The sequence below is a fragment of the Chelonus insularis genome, unplaced genomic scaffold (genome assembly GCF_013357705.1).
Source record: "Chelonus insularis isolate UGA/USDA-ARS -01 unplaced genomic scaffold, ASM1335770v1 contig_116_pilon, whole genome shotgun sequence".
Taxonomy (NCBI): Eukaryota; Metazoa; Arthropoda; class Insecta; order Hymenoptera; family Braconidae; genus Chelonus; species Chelonus insularis.
Window position 1 is genome coordinate 500,564 of NW_023276357.1, and position 22,048 is coordinate 522,611.

The following is a 22,048-nucleotide window of genomic DNA, read 5'->3' on the forward strand; positions in this document are numbered from 1 at the left end:
GATATTAACAACAGCTCATGGGAATATCTTGATTCAATATAGACAGTAATTTGGATAGCATCACTCACTTAAGTGTTCACTAAACTTACAAGTTATGCATAGCACTTACATTTATATTATCTTATCTCAATATCTACAAATATTATTATCTGTTTAATATCAATGACATCTAAGTGATAATAATGCCGGAAGATTTCTCTCCTTGTCACTGATTCTTTAGCACTAGTATTGTCGTGTTCCATTACTATGAACTATGATAGAGAGGGTGTGATAATTATCTAAAATAAACACTTACTACTGAATCATATGAAGGTGAAGCGTACACTCTCTATCCATAAGATGTGATAGAAGTTGATGAAAAAAAAATAAGGAGATTAGTAAAGATATTAAAAACGAATGAGGTAAGTTAATCCAAAAGCCATCGTGCGGGAGCGTTATGTAGAGTCAACGAAATGGGACTAGGGGGTTAGATGGTGTGAAATTTCACGACACCCGATACCCACGACCTCGTCGCCGACTCATCCAATATTTACTCAACTCGACCCATTGAATATTCCCTCACAGTACATTCCGAGTACACCGGTAATACTCATAGTCACTTGCTATGCAGTGGTGCAAGTAAGAGGGAATGGCGAGAAAGAGAAGCAATAGTGGAAATGGTGCGACAAACTACATACAGCACGAGAGAGAGAGAGAGAGAGGGAGAGTATCGCATTTTCGCTTCCATTCGAGCGTATTCGTATTAATATTTTACCTAGCAGCACTCTTCGATCCTTTTACTCTCCTCTCATGCATTTGCGCAAAGCTAGAAAGTCGATCAAGAAGGAAAAGTTCGAAATGAGTCGTCTGATAGCTCCCTACTGGCTTGCACTAAATCCTCTTTTCAATATATGGATAAACGAAAATTGAATTTTATTTTTTCATGTGTATAAATTGGCATTGAATGATGGAAATGCTTCATCAGTAGTGTCAGCTCTTAAGAAAAAAATTGTATTCTGATGAATTTTCATTAATTAATTTTATTTAAAAGTAGCAAGGATGAAAATTATCCACGTGCAGTAACTCTTTACCAAGTGACACTCGACTCTGTTGCTTATAGGATGCTTCAGGCTAATGGGGATCCCATCAAGAGCCACCGTATGATCCCAAAAGGACACTTGGATGATATCTCACTTCATTCCACTTTTGATGTTTGCTAGATTTACATTCATACCTCCTTCAACCTTCGTCTGAACGGAAAATTCCTCTAAGCATGATGAATGATTAATTAATAATATTATTTTATCATGATTAAGTATATCGTTACAGACTAATTTACCCTTTTCTCTTTCGTGCGGAATATTATCGTGAAAAAAGTGTTCTTTTTTTTTTACTTTCATTATTATTATCATTTGAAGTATTATTATTCTCTGTGGTATATCAAAATGGGCTATTTTGTATTCATCGTCATTCACTAGTAACTTATCTTTTGTATCGAGAATCGATCGACTTAAATTCTTTTTACTTACTGGAGACTCAGCCTATCCCTTAATAAAGCAACAAGGATAAAAACCAATTTTCCAATCTCCCAAGTTGTCGACTCCAACGAATTTATGACCATATATCCGCTCTATTCTTTATTCTATTTGTTTCTACGCTTATTATATCGAAAGAAGCTTTAAAGGGAATGCAAGATCGACAGCTTTTTTTAAGTTACAAAAAAAGAATGTATTAAAAATCTTTGTTAAAAATTTTTTTACCTTTCTTTTCGTAAACTTTATCCTATGGTACTCAGTGTTTCTCTCGCGGATCATTTCCCAACAAGTAAGAGCACAACCAGCCGGCAATTAACCACTGCAATTTTGCCATTAGCTGGTCGTCGTTAAAAAAAACTTGGAAAAAGAAGAAAGAAAAAAAGGTACAAACGAATAGTTCGGATAATGCTGAAGGAAGAACGAGTCTGGGAAGAAGTGAAAGGCATGAAGGGTGAGAGGGTTAGTAACAGACGGTAGGAAAAGGAATAGAGGGTAAAAAAATCGTAATAATCCCCTAACGTTTCTTTTTCAGCAAACTGACATTCTTTCTCTCTTTTTCTTCTCTTTCTCGTTCTTGTAGAATGATGAGATTTATATCATGATTTTCTTCTCACACCTGCGCTGCTTTTGCAACACGTGAATCTGTATGTTCACAATCTCACGGTGATTCACGGTATGATCCTCACGTACTTGCTCACAAACTGATCGGTTTTTTTTATTAAGTATGTCCAATAATATGAATTAAATTTTATTGATTCCAATTTATAATAATGTAAGAAGAAGAAAGTTACGTTTTTATGACGATTTTTTTCATTCCATCAATGATCATTGACAAATAGTAAAAATAGTCACATGTCCTCCGAGTTATTTTAAACTATTTTTGGTATTTATAAATACATTTCAAAAAGTTCGTAATATAAAACTAAAACTACTCCAGTGACATAAAGAAATACTCGGTGAAAATTCACTCAATTCCACTTTGATTTGATACAGATACTGTCTAGAGAGTACTCGATACCACACCATCTATTTCTTAAAAAGAATTTAAAAATAATAGTGCTATATAATAAAGTCTTTTTCATGATTACATTAAACTGAATATTTAATTTTAACGCTGATGGTGAATGAAAATAATTATTAGTACATTTTATAAAAAAAAAGAATGCATGATAATATGTGAATACGTTATATGCGGTATTACAATCCAATAATAATGCCTTAAAACCAATGTTGTTTTACTTGATATTGAATATATTTAAACTTTACTTTTATAAATGAATGGATGAATAAATGAAATAATTAAAATATTTAAAATACTGAATTCCGTTAAACACCATTAATTTTACTGAATTTATTATTATATATTTTAAATAGCTTTAAATCCGCTTACTACATCATCCTACATATTATACATTGCACATAAAATAAATAATCCCAACACAATCATTTCAAAATCAACATACAACCGAGAACAAAAAATGAAAACTTTGCCTACTGGAAAATTAAAATAATAGAAAAAACAAATTACTTTGAATAAAGTAGATTTGTAGAATATTCTCAAAGCTAAAAAGTATCACTAAATAATTTTAATAAAGTTAGCATGGTGAGGGATAATAAATTAAAGCAAGAACTCGAGTAAATTGAAAATACAGCTCAAGGCATTACCTAGAACTCTCCTTACCCAGTGGTATTGCAAGCAATTTCTATATACGAGAGGATTGTCGATATGCGTGTATAAAACAATACAAAATCGAAGCTGCAAAATGACGTGTAGTCTGTACCCTTTTACTACACGTATCATGGCCTCATTTCTCGAGTTTTACTGTATTATATCAACACAGAAACTGGCAACGAGTACAACCGGACGCGCAAACCGTCTATACACAAGCATCGGCCGTTTGTGCTTATCTTTTTGGAGCACCTGGAGTGTCTTCCCTTCTCACAAGCTCTAGAAACCGATATGATTGTACATTCCCCGTTCTTTGTATATTCTCACCACCAACAGTAAAATCGATCGAAAATAAATTATTTGAATTTTAAACCAATTCTAATTGGAATTTTTTCACTTTTATACTCACTTTCATTCATATTAACTACACAACAAGATATATTTTTTTTTTTTAATCCAAGTTAATACGTCATATTGAAACAATTGAAGTACATTGCAATAGATATTTATAATAAAATTACAACAAATTAGTAATCGATAAAAAAAAAATAATAAATAAAACTTCATAGTATTTTATTTAGTAAGAATTTGTAGCTTTAGTAGGTTTGATAGAGACACTGTGGGTTGGAGAACGTAGTATTGAATTTACGTGGCAAGTTTCAGAGGAAGGAAGCGAATCGTTTATCACGCCCGGCTAATAGATAACACGCTTGCGTTACGTGTTCCCTCGGTTTTAGGTGTGTGAGCATCCCCCCGATCAAGTTGCTTATCTGATAGGTGATCGGTTTGCACTTTGAGTTTACAACTTTGTCCAAAATACGACGGTGCTCTTATGTCAATTCGATTATTCCGAGTACATTTCTTTAGATCAAGTTCTTTTCTTTTTCCATCTATCAGATATCGTTTGACGCTCAAATCGATCTCTTCACGGATAACCCCTAAATTCGTTCACTGGAGATCTCTTAAAATCCACGGGGCTTTACTGAGTTTATCGGTAAAACGAATTTATTACGCGCTTCTTGACTCGATGTGAAGCGTCATGACGACTATATATATATATATATATATACATACATAGACTACTGAGGGAAGAAGGACTCGGAATGAGGTAAAAAAGACGGAAAAAAAATCCAAGAGTAGAAGGAAGAGCTCTATTGCCGGAAATACGTCACGGAGAATAACGTAATCGAATTGTGGTCGAAATCGAGTCACCCTCACGAGACTTGTGGCATTCGAAGCTACTGCGCCTCACGTGTCTCTCGCATCTCATCCACTTGATGTCACCTTTGTCGTGCTCAATAATCAAAATTCCCTTCTCGAATCAGTCAGATGAATTTTACTACACACATCGTCATGTCATAGATTCATCCTCACATGTATTTGATAGAAAAGTCGACAGGACAAAATGAAATATGAAAAATTTCTAGTGCTGAGTGATAAATTAAAAAATATGCAATAAAGAAATGATCATAAATAATGTATTGCTCAGATCGTAAGAAGTTGGAAAAAGGTAAACAAAATGTGTACAAATTTTTTAACTTCATGATATAAAATAGAAAGTAATATTGAAATAATTTTTGCTACTTTCGATAAAAGCGGTATTGATTTTCCCTCTTCAATAACTTTGATGAATTTTCAATTAAAATTGGACTGAACCTTCTGTCTTCTATTTTCTTTAATACTACCCATATAAGAAACGACTAGTTCAGTGTTATCATCTAGTCATGTCTCTAGACTGATCTTAAGTCTAGTCGTGAAACATAACTGGCTGATAATACTGGATCAAAAGTATCCTATATGAGATTATAATAATATTCTATTAATTGAAAATTAATTTACAACTCTTTTTGTCGATTGATTCATTCCCAGAGATAAAATTACGTATTGATTTTATTGAATCTGTTTCAGTCGTTACTAATATGAATTGAAGATGACTGTAGACAACGAGTGGAAACAAAACACTTGAAACAAGGTATTTTGATATATGGATTGTTAACATCCAATCAAATACAAAAGTCTGATTCGTACGTTATGAGTAATAATAGTGAGTGATGTTGTAGTTGAAGGGCAATAATCTGTTAAGTTGTCTAGACTCATAATAATTCAAGAACATTTTTAAAACTATCACTTTTAACATTTTTTTTTTTCATTTTTCAATTATTAGAAAAAATTAATTATATTTGAAGTTGGATGTTTGTCGTTAATTAATTTTTTAAAAGTAGTTGAAATGAAAATGAGTGAATACATACTGATTCGTAGTAATTAACAGTAATTAAAATCAAAGAATACTATAATATGTGAGTTAAATTTTATGTAAAGAGAAAAAAATCTGTAATTTTTAATGAAAGCATGCATTTATGTGAAGTTTGTTCCTACTGAATGGATATCAATTACGTTCATAAATTTTTTTTAATTCAGTTTCTACATATTTGGGATTTAACAATAATTAGAAAATAATAAATTAATCCCAGGTATTTTCATGAAAATTATTTTTTATGTTATTGAAATAGCTTTAATCATTTTTTCCTTGAAAATTTAAAATATGTAATCGAAAAATTTCAATCATCAAGTGTGATACAAATTCAAAATCACTTCCATCAATGTAGAGTTTATTCTAAAAATGCCGAAAATCACTATTCCACACGATCTCTCCTAAATTCTAAACCAGATCATGATGATGGCATGTCACGATCCCGTTTCTCCGCCAGCCGAATTTTTCAATTATAAATAATGGAATCAACAATTATCACGCTATACCGAATTCACTGAATGATTTCAAGCGATTTTTATAACACTCAACCGGGATATCATCTGACATCATAATCGTGCATTTAATCATTGACGAAATCGATCGTGTCGACTAATTTGGCAGACTCGAGTCTCGGAAATTCGCTCGATTAGTTGGAAATTCATGGAAGCCAACCCCCACGACTCCCGAGGGTGCACTTGAGAATGCATACCGATCGCCTAATAGGCTCATATAACGAATACTCTCGAACTAGCTTACTCTCTTCTCCCGTCCTCGTTTCTCCTCATCTAAGCGTCGCCACGCTTCACCAAGTATCACGAAATAAATCGGTTGAGTTTGTTGCCTGTTATACTCTCCTGCCTGTATATTTACTGTACTCATACACTCCTGTATATTACAGACATATACCTACAAACCTGAGCACTGACTTCTTATATTCGTTTAGTTGAAATTTTCGCTTACCCGCAGGTCAAATGTGCTCGTTACTCGTTGCAGAAATTCACTCATGGGGACACTCACCTGAAACAAAAATAAAAAATAATTCGTCTACTACTTTGAACATTTTATTTTTTTTTTCTTTCATAATTAATAGTCATTATAGCTTAAAGTTTTGTAGAAATATAATTCTTTGAAATTTATTTAAATACACGAACATTTTAGAAACGCACGATGTCAACAAAAAAGTCTCGATATATTCACAGACACGTAGAGGCTGTTAGGCAAGATGGTTTCACTGATTGTACACTAAGATAGAGCTGAATTTAAGCCACGGCTGAGTGAGCATATTCCAACGTGCATCTTCCAAATATTAATATTATTATTATCATAACATTAGCTCGATATGATGATGTTTTTACTGGACTACGTCATAATATTTCTTCCTACTAATCTAGCATGAGTTTGAGTGTATTAGAACATCTAAGACTCATCAGTTTTAAAATTAATATAAAACCTGACTTTATATAAAATGGTGTAGACAAGCCAAAATAAAATTATATACGCTATGATACCTTAACAAATTTTTATTCTATCTCGCTAGACACATACACTCTCTTCGAATACTCTTCGTTTCTCCTTTAGTTCAATCTTTTTCAGGCGAAACTCGTTTAGCGCGCAACCCGGCTATGAACACAGAAAAAGGATAAACGTGCACACGTTTTTCACGTTGTTACAAAGAAGAAATAAATATAATGTATGAAAAGCGGATCTGCATAACGTACGAATACATACTAAACGAAGAAGAGGAGGGTAAGGTTAAAAAAAAAATTGCAAAATGCTCAAGAGTACGTTTATTAAATAAAAGTATGTATATGTGTGCAGAAGGTCGATGAATGTGGGACATTGTACAATTCGTTGAAAAATAATTATCAGAAAACTCTACCATGTCACCATAAATACATATAAATACATATAGAGCTGATGAACAAAATTCTCAAATTTCAAAGTAGAATCTTACGACTCATTAAAAGTTTATGAAATTCAAACTTTGTTTTTTGGAGAGCTTTTGGTAGAAAATCTTGCATTAAAAATTGGAGATTCTTTGTTGTTATTAAACTTCAAAGTCGAAGAAAAATCATTTTTATTTTAATCTACGACAACAATAATTTATTAATAGAATACTCTTAGTAAAAAGAAAAGATAATTAAATGTAACCCTTTAAAATGATTATTAAATAGTTAAAAAGTAGTAATAACGATGAAGTTGGTGCAGAAAAAGGCACATTCAAGTCTTGGGAGTCGACGATAGAAGAGTATGAAGGAAACCAATTGACGACAGTGAAAACGTACTCACTTTGGTCAGACAAAAGAGAACCGTTGGATATGGTCGAACATAGAAAAGGAACGTAGTTTCTTTCCTGTTCTTGATAGCGATGCCGGCCTAGAATTCTTACAATAATTACTTGTTGGTAAGTACTTGTAGCTGGCTGCTTGAACGACGTTGCTTTTTCAATTTCCCAGGAATTCCCAAGCGAGTCTTGAACGTGATTACGAGCGGAAAGGAAGTAAATACAAATAGAAGCAGGTGGTGGAGAATTATAATTAAACTTACTAAATAAAAATCACCATAATCTGTTAACTTAACAACCCACTCATAAATTCATCAATTACTTTTATATTTGCTCATATTCACTATTAAGTTATTATAGTCGTCTTTTATAACTAAAGTTTCCTGATGAAAGTTATACTCATTTTAGTTAATATGGCAATATTTCGTGGTTCATTGTTTTGAAAACATTATAGACCTTCTTTGTAAATAAAGGTAATGATGATAATAATTATAGAATTATTTGTAAATTAAAAATAAAAAGAATTAGCTTGTTTAGAAAAGAAAATATTTATTAAAAAATAAACAATCAATTGTTTCATGTCTGATAGAAGGCATGGAAATAATTTAAACTTTGATAAAAAGCAAAAAAAGTCATATCTACAATGCATAGTCGGTTTCTCTCGAATCTTATCAGTCCTTGTAAGTACTCTTCCATATCTGAATTCGTACAAGTTTAATTAAACTAGAGAACATAACGAAATTTGTACAAATTAGTGTACTTCAGTTGTTGTCCTTCATAATCCCTCGTAGTAACCTCTTATATTTCGAAAATAACTGCAATGTACATATACCAATACAAATTTACTATTTCAACAAAGAAAATTACTCAGTTGAGATGGTAAAGCCACTTCCAATTACATTCAGGATATACAGTCTCTGTCTGCAACGTTAGTGGTGCGCTCGGCCAATTGAAAAATAATAGAAGCCCTCTATTCGTGAGTGGTGTGGATTCCCCATGAGGATAAACATATCTTTCTTCTGAAAGAAGAATATCTACTTCTTTTTATTATTCGATGGAATAGAGTACCCTACTATATACATATACATTTCTACTTGCATACGACTCAAATATCTTATCTTAAACTGAAACATCTTTATTCTTTTCAATTTTTTCCCCCACCAACTATGTAATAAGTGTACCATAAAATTATACATAAATAAAGTTTTGAATATTGTTATAGAAATGAATAATTGAACTATTTGTTGCAAATTAAAATAATTTTTATTATTTTATAAAACAGAAATTTCTCGGATAACCCACAAAAAAAAGAACCTATCTTTTCAACACTAAAATTTAAATTTTAAAATGATTTTTGTCTTACGAAAACATCGTTATGTTTCAGAAAATTATAACAATATAAAAGGAACTCTCAAATAAATATTTTTTTTCAAAAAAATAATAATAGAGTTTATTAAAAAAATTTAATAAAAAAGATACAATTTTTATGAAAAATTTTTTCAATACAGAGAGAAAAAGTTTACATTGTCTTTAAAATGATTTTTAGAATGAAAAAAAAAAGTTGTTTCCAATTAAAGAAAAAGTGTATAGCAATTATGAGTAAAATGAATCCTATTGTTATTCGAAATATATCAACGTAACTCGGAATCTTAAAAAAATGATGGAATAATCATTAAAACTCTCCTTATCAATTCTGCTCACTGCTAATTATCAATATAAAGGTAAAGTAGACGAGTTAGCAAACTCTAACGAGAAGTTCTAATTAGCGTCTTTAGCGCATACTTGGCATTCAAGTCATAAATGTCTAATCAGGAGACAAACTTGCGTCGATCCAAGGTGTGGACGAGGGGTTGAAATCGTCCCCAGGTTGTTGAGTATGCCAAGAAGAGAGGAAGGAGAGTTAGTTTAAGGGCAGTTGGTGTTGAGAGTGTTGCGAAACCTTGAGTAACCCTCTTAACTTTCTCTTTCTCTCTTCCTTCGGTAAAGTCACACTTAGCTATTTTCCTATATATACATATATATATATAAGTTACGTAGGCTTCCTCCATTTGTAATACATATACCGTACTGAATGAATTAACCTCCATCAAAATTTCCCCCTCATATCTTGTACACCTGGTGACGCGGCACAGCACGTCGGAATTCTGAGTAAATTTCCGTGTCCAATTAATGCCACGTCGCCATTGTACTTACACTTACATTTCTCGTCATCAACTGCTGATAGTTTAACTTAGTACTTGACCTGTGAATATTATATTTGCAGAAATGGATATTAATCAATATCAATTCATTTATTCAACTAATTAATGATTGATTTAGCAGTGAATTGTTATCAGATGTGTTATCAAGAAATCTTTTCTCCGAGGATTCGGACTTTTTTTTGTCAAATTTTGTTTTTTTCGTAATTGAATAATTTGCAGAACTGCATTTTTGAACAAATGATTTTTACAATGTATTGTTGATAGAATTTATCTCAACTTCAATTGGACAGTAAATTAGAGTTATTTTCCAATTACGTTTTTATAAATTGTTTGATGATGAACTCCTGATGAAAATAATTGAAAAAAGTAAATAAATATTTATTTTATGTATTTTAATTTTTTGATGGCATGATTAATTATTTAATACATTTTATATAAATCAATGCCCACGAAAATGTTATTCGTTTTTAACATATATTGTAATTGAATAACAAAAGCGAAATTTAAATAAAAAAATTAAATCATATGGTTCATTAACAATAAATTTGTTGCAACTTTTTCATTTATTGAATAATAAATATATATCTTTTATCAAATATTGGTTTATTTTTGGATCTGATTCTATTACAGAAAGTATCTATAACGATAGAAGAGTATTACATTTAATTTTATGAACGATATCCTAGTGATATGCTCTCAGCACTATTTTATGTAGCTATGTCAGCCGAAAAATTCTTCCTATTTCCTGAATATTGGTACTTCCAGAACGTAAATAATGAAAAATTTATCAAACTTTTTTTTGATTTTTAAATACCAAACAATACTTGAATAACTAGTTAAGTAAAAATCAGCTGAATAAATAAATAAAAATGAAATTATCTATTCCATTAAAAATGCCTAAGAGCTTAGGAATGATAACATCCAAATGGACAGAGTAGTGGAAGCAATAGAGTAGCATCATAAAAAAAACGATGAAAGAGTATAAAAACAAAAAGAACGACAAAAAGGGGATAAAAATTATTCAGATGTAACTTTAATGAAATTTCAACTATTACACCGAGTATGACGAGTTGAATTTTCGCAAAAGTTGAATCTGTCGATCGATCAATCGAGAGAGTTATCTACTTTCTCTCACCAGCTACGGGACACCCATCACTTTGAGCGTCGGGCTATTCGATATTCGCCCGTCGATTCGCCCTCAGCGACAGGAGTCCTCACTTCCAACTCTTTTTCGCGTAAAACGACCGGCACCCCGAGTGATACGTGAGCCTCAACAAAAAAAAAAGGCAAACGAAAAGCGTTTATAGCTATAACGCAAGTTCTATCAACTCTCGGGTTTATTGAGAGGACACAGGAGGAGAAAGAGAATAGCCCGGAAAGCGTTTTAAAGTGAAAAGTGATTAGAAACAAGAACAAAGGGTTCATACGTGTTGTATATATGTATATCCTCTCATGTGGTTCATACTTGTAAACCAAAATTCACTTGCTCGCGGGTTTGTTTGGATACACGAAGCTGAAACTCAACGCTTGCCACATACTCGTCGTAGAAGCAACAGCAGCAGCAGAAGTAGTCTCTATCGACTCGCCATAAATCGTTTGCCGGAGGGCTGTACAGACCACCAAGAGGGTATAGTAACCCTGTATGTTTGGGAACGCGTGCGATGCGGTATTTCCAGGAGAGCGTTAATTAATAATTTAATCGAAAAGCCTGTTCGGGTGGTGCGCAGTCTCGGATCCAATGCAAGCTCTAATTAAAACCGACCTGTGTACCCGCACGAGCCACAACGCAAGCTCTATTCTCAACACATCACCCATACGAGACGTCATTAGCTCCAAGTCTTACCAAATCTCTGATAAAAACCCATGAATATCTTCAAACTCACCACCCCGGAAAATGCTGAGACGTCTCAGCTCAAAACCCTACTCAACACTTGAAAGAATGTGGAAAAAGGCTAAACTTTCGGAGCGTCTTTAAATGTTTGCTGTAACGCAGTTTCTAGAGAAGCATCTTCCCTCCCTCTCATCACCCTTATGAAGGCGTTGACGTGCTTGGTGGAAGCACTATCTACTTTGCTATTCGCTCATGAGCAAGGCGACGAGTTGGAATTTGCCTGATGCATAGTCGATTGTAAGAGTAAGTCGCGAAGCAAGAAGGCTGCTGGGAATTCTTCGTATGCTGTAGACTAGAAGTTGATGCGTTCCACAACGCAACCACATTTACTCCTTTTAATACGTGAATTTCCGTAATACTCATGCATATTAGCTACTATACACCACCATCACGCCACTTGCCATACTTTTTCTTTGGATGAAATAAAAAATTGCTTTTTTATTCAACAAAATCTGTGTCACGCACGCAACATCTCTAGGGTTTTCCCCCTTACAGTACGTATGCGTCAAACAACAAAAGTGTCCGCACGTCTCAGTAAAGTACATGACGTCCTCTAGGAACAAAGTTATGCTGTCGGGGGTATTCAACTGCTATATGTAACGTCTCACGTTCCTATATACTACCGCTATAAATGGGCGTTTGAGGTCGAACCAGCCGCATACTGCTTGTCGTCGCACGACATCCTACCGTCAACGTCATTGCAACCTAGATGTGTTGTGCGTTGGTATGCAGCTATGCTACTACTATGCTTCAACCGATTTACACGGCCATTTGGTGGCTTTACGTCTGTGGTAAATATACGGCCAACGTCTCTACGGAGAATAAACTTTTCATTTTACACTTGACTTTATGTCTTCAATTATTCTTCAACGTGTACTATTAACGAAAACCTATATAATGGTTATACCTAACTATACCTATTGCCCTTTAACAGACTAGGGAAGAAAATTTATCGTTAAAAATAAATAAATAAAATGGAAAATTATTTATATTCGATAAGAATTTTTGACAATATTTTATTGATCACTGCAAATCCAAATAATTTCAAGTGTTTTGGTGTAAAATGCCTAAAATGTTTTATCATTAAACACCCACGTAACTAGAATGCTAATCAAACGGGTGACATCATTTTAAAATACTCTAAGTGCATTAAAATGAAACATTGGATTTGTAGTGATGCTAATGAGATTATTAATAGCAAGCATAAATTTAAATGAGGTTTTATCAAAAATGAAGTAGTACTGTTACGTTGTTAGATAAAGGAAATAAACACCCCTGTTCTTATTTCAATTATTTTCACTCACAAGGGGAAGACACTTTTTTTTAATCAATGAAGTAAACTGTATATTCTGTTCACTAAAGTAAAAAGAAATATAATTTTTATTTATTACAAAAACTATCGTTTGGTGATAATTAAGTTTTGCTTTATAAAGACTCTCGTAAATAAAGAAGTTTGTGATATTTGATATATTTTTTACAACTAAACCGTGCAAAAAATAAAACCTATTTTTCATTTAGCTTTGGAAACTTCAATTGATATTGACAAAAATTTTAATGGATTGAGAAATTTCGAATTACAAAGGTATCTTCATTTACTTTGAATAATTATTGCAAGATAGCTTTGATATTCCGTGGTATTCAGAAATAAATAGTGAAGTGGTAATAGTTTTAATTTTCATAATGAAAATAATAATAAAATGGGTTTTTATTAAAAATCTTTCAATATATGGCTGAATACAAACAATGATATTATCGATTCCCAAAGGAATTGAAAATTTCCATCCTAAAATAACTTATTTTCCATTAGTACAAATCAATGATCACCCTTTTTCCAAAATAATCTGCCGGTATATTTCAATAATAGTGTATTAAAAAAAAACCAAAAAAGTGACCCTTCATAGTGTATCTCACCCTCTACAATATGACGATCGATGAAACAAATGCCATCACTTGACAGATAAAATGAGTAGGGACAAGAGCCGACAATAAAGTTGCATTAATTCAACTAAAAACGACGAGAAGCACCAAAACAACAACAAATGTGTACTCAACTCGTTTTACTTTTTAAGCTCGTGTTATCTGCCACGTGGCCTGGATAATGCAGCCTTCAACCGGTTTTACAGCTTGCTGTTTTCAACTTTTTTTATGGAGAAGATCCACCTCCACTATAATAGCGCGTTGGCGTCCAGCTGTATCATACATTTTAGGTGGTCATATACGTGAAATACTCTGAGAGTAAAAGATAGAAGGTAGGTATAGCTTACCTACTAGTATCGCCACATTTCTGCATGTCTACCATGCAATTTCGTATCACGAACACGCAGCTCTACGCAACCCCCGATCGATACTACAAGATTTACGAGCAGTTTTTATTACACACTGCTTGCCAACATGCCAGCCATACCGCATTTATGCATATCTAGTTTGAAGCTTGCTTTTGTTATAAAACAGCTAGAGAAAGGATCTCTGGAAAACTTCAATCACGATTTTATATCCTCATGTTGTTAATATTCTTTTAGATACTGTGATATTGTTTTCCCTTCGAGCTTTTGTTATTTATTGTTATGGATATTCAGACATAAATGCAAATTTATTTCTAAGCACTCTAACGTTCACTCAACGTCTTATAGAGAATTGAATCTTGCGGTGATACTCTCTCAGTACAAAGATGTTATCAGTCGATTCCACATCAAGGAATCTAGTAGGATTTCATAGGATTGCTGAAGGAAGTTCAGTGGGGTTGCTAAAGAGGATTTAACTGCGACCAATAGTTATCCGGAGGATTACCGAGTTTATTCCATTCTAACACTAATTCCGTTGACGTCTTTTGGTGAGAAAAGATAAGATGCAACAGAAACTATGGGAGTATAAGTGAATGCGGTTAGAATTTGTTTTTTGGTTGTTTTGCATTCCCCATTTCACTCTCACAAGTTAAGTCAGAAATTAAAAGTATGTTTTGTTTTGTTTTCATCCTGAAAGTGAAAGTACCTTTTGCATGAGAATTAAGAGATCATAACAACGAGATTTTTTCATTTTTAAACCACTTTTTAAATCTAGATTACTAAGAAAAAAGTCATTTGATTATGATGATAATGATAATGAGCACTTGAAGGTTTAGATTTTTTTGAAGTTAAAAAATAATTTTTATGTCTAACTATCATGAATAAAAGAAATAAAGAAGAGTAAAAAAATGTTTCTTAATTACTTCAATCTCGACTTTCAATTTTTAATGAAAATTTTTTAAATTTCAGCAAGTATTTAGCCTTCAGCATAGAGACTTTAAAAACTTACAACTTAAAAAGAAGTCAAGTAGAAAATTAATTTTTTATACATTTTTTTTTCTCTACTATTTTTAATTTTTTGAGAATTTTTTTGTAAGAAAGTTTTTAAAAATTCATTCGCATTTTTTTGTTTTTTTGAAAAACTTTTCTTGCTTTACAAAATACATACCATTAAACTTTACGAAATACTTGTCAATATTATATCATACAAATAAAAATGTTGAACGATTTTTTCTAAATAATCCATTATCGACAATTTAAGTTTAAAGATAATAAACAGGCCACTGTTTAATAAACATTCAAAAACTCTGATTTAAAATCTATAAAATACCTATCTATCACAAACTCCAAGCATAGTAGTTTCAAGCTACAGTAAAACAGATGTTCAACACAAGAAACTTTTTTTGCAGCATACCTATAAGAAGGTAAAGCATCGATTTCAACACAATTATTAAATTAATTAAATTTCGCAGCTCGATTAGCTTACTAAATATCAAAAACTTCTGCTCATAATCAAAATTCCATTTACATGGAACCTTTATTTTATCAACTACTTTTCATTTGATTGAAAATGTATATTTAAAACACGTCCTGATAAAGTATTAATGATTACAGGGGCTATCAATTTTTTTAGCACTATTTAGATGATTTAGTCAAATGATGATCTGTTCATATTATTTTATACTTAATTTTACGATTGAAAAGATTAAATATTTCCATTAAAGTTAAAAAATATTATCACTGACGTTACTTATAGCATCTACGAAAGTTAGGAAGGTTCGTTGGATGATTGTTTTAAGTCCAACGAAGAAAGTTACAACTTTGCACAGTAAACGTGACTGTCGTGCTAATGTGACAGCTGAGAAATACCTCGACTTCCCTTCTCTGTGTCTGTCCCTCGACACTTTCGTTCAACCTGATATTTTGTGAGGAAACAAGAGAGTTCAATAGTCAATGGTAATTTTCTTTTGCTTTATTTTATTTATTTTTATTTTTTTTTCGTACTTATATTCGACTATGATCCCTTCTTGTGAATTTTTTTTTTTTTTTCTCTTAAGCCAAATTCAATATCAAGTACAAATAATTTCGTCTTCTGTTTGATGTACTTTAATCAAGATTCACTAGTTGATTAAGAGACCGTTACCACCCAGATTGTGAACCATGAAGGCAGTCGTATAACTCTAGAATAGCGAGAGAGAAGATCAACAGGCTATCGGTACTAACAATCTCCAGAGAATCTTGCCAGTGAATCTCCGCGTGACGATGATAACGAAAAGTTCCTAAGACGAGTAGGTGTTTCTTTGCTTTCATCTCACAAATTTTATCTACGTTAATCAACCTAAAAATTTAATTTGTTAAAAAGAAGAAATTATCGACAATTTAAAAATTTTTATTCTCTATTTTTATATGCTAATAATAAATAATTCATCAATTTAATTGAAATATATATATATATATATATATATATATTTATATTTGAATTAAATGACATCAAGTGAAACTAAACAGAGTAATGTTTGTTTTGAATCAGATTTCTCAAAGAGTTAATGAACTCCAGGAGTAAAAATTAAGGAGTCAATATTGATTCAATAATTGTTGGAATTGGTTTCTGAACAAATGCAACTTAGCAATGATATACCAAGTTGTACATCTGAAAACAAGTGTATTTTATTTGAACTTTCAATAAAAATATAAAATGAGCGCCAAAATAATTCTCATGTAGTTTACACAGTCTGATGATATTGAAGATGTTTATTGTAGATATGATTAAATTGTATCCATTATTTTCTCTCTCTTGTATTAAATAATATCAGAATTGTTTTTTTTTTTCATTTAAAAAAAATTCAAAAAAATGAATTTTTATATCATATTTGATTCATTATTAATCTTGAATATTTCAAATTCTTGAATTAAATTTTGAATTTTGAATTATTTATAAATTTATTCTTTATTAATTTTAGTCCATATTCAATAATACGTGATTAACCGACATTTATTATTCCCGTGAAAAAAGCTGCTATTGAAAGCTCTTTTCTATCATTGGATTATTATTATGTTCATTAATTTTGACTTTACATGTTTCATTGAGCCTATTACATTGAAAAAATTCATTCGAATAATTCCCACTTCACAAATAAACCCATGTGTAAAAATATTCTGCCTGAATAAACTTAATTAAATATTTTTTAATTAAAAAATCGTTGGTATTTATTTCATCTTAAATGATATTTCAAAATTTTTTAATGAATTTCTCTGCTGACAATATCAAAAGTCTTCAACAGTATGAATATCATAAATATTGATTTCAGACTTTACTTTTGTACCCAGACTTTGTTAAATAAAATAGTATCACAACCCACATGAATGTCATTTTTAGAAAAACATGTTTGAAAATGTTGATTAGTACAGGCTTCACTGAGTTTTAGAGGAATATTTTCCTACGTTTTGTGTAATAAAACTTTTTCTTTCACGTAATATCAGAAAGCCCTACAAAACAAAAGGATTCAGAGACAAAACGTTTTAATAATTTTTTATTAGAAAAAAAAAATATTCCACTTTAAACAATGACTTTTGAAATAGATTTTTTTTTTAAACTATAAAACACGTTAGATCTTTCTTTTCTACCTCAGAATCAGTTAAAGAAATTCTTTTACTATAAAAAATAATTCCATCATTATTATGCACGTAAATATTCCTGATAAAAATAAAGAAAAAATTCATATCGCGTATGTACCAACCTCTAGAGATATTAATAACTCAAAGCTTAATTTTTCTAAGATCAACACTGTTTCAATTAACGTATCCTTTTATGTAAAAAGAAGTGTTAGTTACTATATCAAATAGTTGCACCTGTGATATAGTTTACTAAATAAAGATCCAAAATGCTTTGTTGAGATTTTACAAAGCAATAGCTTGATTGATTTAATTTTTTTTTAAATACTTATAAAGCTCTCAACTCATTGATGCTTTAGATTGACTCTAACAAAAAAATGATTTTTTTCAGACACACGAGATGTTGTACACATTATTTGTATGTAGAAGCAAACAAAAAATAGAAAATACAGTAGAAAAAATTATTTTATTTATTAATTATAAAGCAAAACTATTGATATTCAAAGTCTATTGTCTTCTATAAATTTATTTCAAAAGAGCTTGTATTTTATGTCTTATATTCATCTCTTATTTAGTTTTTAATTAAAATATGTCGATAAATACATTTTCTTAAATACATATTGTTGTTAAAACATCTTTGTTTTTTAAGTGAATATTTTTTCTTTAACGTGTGAAAACAATTAAATAAAAATAATATTCTTTAATAATTAATTTATTTATTACTAACATCTCACCTATCTTGGGAAAAATAACTGACAGATTTCGAGAAACCGAAATTATTTCACCTGCTTTCAGAAAAAAAATAACACGTAGCTTTTATAACTAATCCATCAACTAAGACTTTATAAACCTTACATTACATTACATCGCTTGGAATTTCAATCAATTTCCTATACCTTCCATCATTCCAAATAAAGATCAATAAAAATAAACCTGACGTAGAACTCGATCGGTAATTCAATTGATAAATAAATATTCACATAACTATCATCCATTTCGTATATTCTACAATAAGTAATTGAATCAAAAGAAATAAAATATAGCTATGGACAAAGAAGTAAAATCATGCTGTGCACATGCGGAACGTTTTTTTCAAAAGGAAATAATATAAGTTGGTCTTTGAATTCTCGACGATTTTTGTTCAAGTGGTGTCCCTTACTCACTTGTTGCTGCAATGTCCCAGCCTCTGTCGCCATTATCGATAATTGGAAAAAAAGATAAAGATTCACTCCCCATTGGCTCAAGTATATAGTATTTTCTTGACGATCCAATAGTTCTCGATAGCAAGACTCAATGTCAAGTCATCTTGAGAGACGATTAGTGGTGTTAGTGGACAAGAATCGTTTGACGGTTCAGTGATAGGTTTACTTGGTCAACGCAGAGATTTAACTGACGCAAATACCTCGTGAACAAGAGTGGAAGTAATGCGTATATAACGTATTGATACAGACTGAGCAGCTACATACACCTTGTGTGGACTTGTGTGAGTGTGCAAAAGCCAATATGTACATGGCAACGATGAATGCGGTACGTTAATGACAGGAAACCGGCAATATGAACTTGACGGCTCAGTACCGCACCGTAATTCCGTAGTGCAATGGCGTAACAACTGACCACTGGTGTCTACGGCAAATAATATCAACTTTTAAGTATTATTAATAAGAACGTGAACTTTTATCTCCCATGAAAGATACTTTTTTAAAAGAAAAAAATTCCGTTCTTATGAATTCAAGATTTTTATCGTAACTATCTTGTTAAATACATCCCTGTGGTATAACTTGGTTCATTTAATTAGAGTCTTGGCACAATCGTATGTTGAATTTATTGTAAATTGCTTCGTTGATATTGTATTTACTAAGTTTTTATTAACTGTTTTCTTGGGTTTTATGGCTGTCTTGTTAACATTTTCCAATTATCATACTTAAAGGTTATTAGGAATTGTTTCCATCAGAAACAAACAACTCTCACGAATTGTCTCGAGAATGCGATATGGTCTGATTTATTATAAGAGTAGAGTAATTTTTATGTAATTGTTCTAAAGAAACTGCTTGAGATTGAACAATTATAATTTGCATACTGGACAATAGAGGTTCATGAACAATTACAGCAAAAGTTGTAACAGAAAATGTTGCTTGCTATCAAAATTAATATGAGTGTGAAACCATAAGAAGTTGATTAATGTTTTCTTATTTAAAATTTAATATTTTTCTTAGTTCGATGGCATCTGTTGTTAATTCAACGTGGGTTTTAATGGGTTAGATATTCTATGAACCTTGATAGAATCCTGATAGTAGTATAGCATGTCCTAATTATCATTAAATCCAACATTATTTATAAATATCCCTGGAAACAAGTGGTACTTATATCCTACCAGCTTCTTTTTATCTACAAACGGCGATGACCTGAGAACTAAATTCTTCAGATTCTTTGTCTAAGGCTTCCTAATTACACAAGCGTAAAGCGCATTTTATTTCCAGGTACTTAGAACAAGGGATGACCAAGTAACGAGACCAAGCTCAAGTACCGTGTAAGGAAAAAGAAAATGAATGAGTGAAGTATAAGAGAATGAAGAGAGGGAGATAGCGAAAGAGTAGAATATACCACCAACGTTCTGTAACAACTCGTACAGCTACAAGGCTCAAGGTGAATCCTCAGCTATCTGACTCTAACTAACGTCATTAGGTAATTAGATACGTGCCGAGCCGAGTTGAGCTGCATGCTTGAGAGTTACCAGAACGAACAAGAGTAAGTGAGAGCGCCTTAGGCACGAGAAAAAGGACGCGGTATAATATACCGAATGTTACACTCATATACTAGTAGTAATCTAGTTGATGGTAGAACCCTACGTCCAATGTTCAGAGTCTCCAAAGCAAACGAAAAGTCGACTATAATTTTTGATTGTAGCAATTCAAAGCATCAATTATATCAATCTTGTCTCTAAACACCATACTTATAAGCTCTATTTGCCTTATCTCTAATCTATTCTAATCTAAATCTAACATACTATCGGCTTCTAAAAAGCTCTCTCGGATCTTCAATTTTGCAATTTATCAGCTTTCATTGATTGGCTCTCACAAACTGATTTAGATTGTTCTCGATAAATTCCTCAACTAAAAATATCCCTATTTACCAAAGTACGTGATCAGATTTTCAGAAAACCAAGTAGTACTAATCTTAATTGTGTTGATAAATGTTTGATTTCTATTCAACAAAATCTGATGAACAAAAAACTATCCCAACTGGGTTCGTTAATGTTAATTTACTATTTAACAACGATTGTGATGATGAAGAATGTCATTACTGTCATTAAAATAGAATTAATTCATGTAAAAATACTTGATAATTTTTTCATCCCAAAAACGTAATTTAATCTGATTACGTAATTTACAATAAAATAAATATATGGTATAAATTGGAAGTTATATAAATATTTTAACAATGTTATTCATTGATTTAGTAAAAAATGTTTTAAAAGTAACTGCAAATATGTACGATATTAATAAATATGATATTAAAACCATTTTGAATAAAAAGCAGGTTATTTTATTACTTCATATATCCGGTATTTCAATGATAAAAAAATAATTATCTGTGGATAATATTTAAAAATTTTCCTATTCACTATTGCCATGAAGAAAAAAATCAGATATTTGTTAATAGAAATAAAATTTTTCATTTATTTAATAAAAAACAAGCCCTGAACTAAATTCCTATTAAATAATCTTAATCTATTTGTTCTCAATAACTGTTTGGAAAACCAATTTGAATCAATTTAAATTAGTAAACTTTCGGAACAATTGATTGAAGAACAAAAAAAATAATCACTGATCAAACTTATTTTATTGCTGTTTCTTTTTTCGATAAAGAATGTTAAAAAATCGATGGAAAGGATGGTTAATAATATTTATCATCTAGTTTATTCATAATAATACTAAAAGAACTTTACACAATTTTTTTTACTAAATAAACATGAAAAATAATAGAAGATTAATTCTAAAATTGTCAATTTTTTAGGCATAAATGCTAGTAAACATAACCTGAACATCTTGTAGTAGTAATAAAATGATTAAAACTAAAGGAAGCTGCTGATGAATTCAGACGTCAAGGTGTTTCAAACAGCTAATTAATTGAATTTAAAAAGAAAAAAAAGGAATAAAATAAAATAATCAATCTTATAAATGTCAAAAATTATATGTGATAATTAACAAATAATAATAATGATGCTTAAAAAATTTAAGTGGCAGTAAAAAAATATTTTTCTCATCAAGATAGAGTTGAAGACATACAAGAAGGTTAGCCCAGAAGCAGGAACCACCAAAGAGGTTTATGCGGCAAGACAAACGG

At 31.2% G+C, this 22,048-nt stretch overlaps 1 protein-coding gene across 14 annotated transcripts in view; it reads right to left on the minus strand.

Moving 5' to 3' along the window:
• The window catches only part of heph (polypyrimidine tract-binding protein 1 heph), a 174,313-nt gene that overhangs the window by 65,697 nt on the left and 86,568 nt on the right, over positions 1–22,048 (minus strand). For 9 of the 14 annotated variants that reach the window (XM_035095751.1, XM_035095707.1, XM_035095767.1 and 6 more), the window contains one exon: positions 6,395–6,451. The exons of the other annotated variants lie outside the window; for them this stretch is intronic. In XM_035095751.1, the coding sequence (XP_034951642.1) occupies positions 6,395–6,451 (57 nt within the window). The remainder of the gene's footprint in view (positions 1–6,394; positions 6,452–22,048) is intronic. 14 annotated transcript variants of the gene reach the window in all.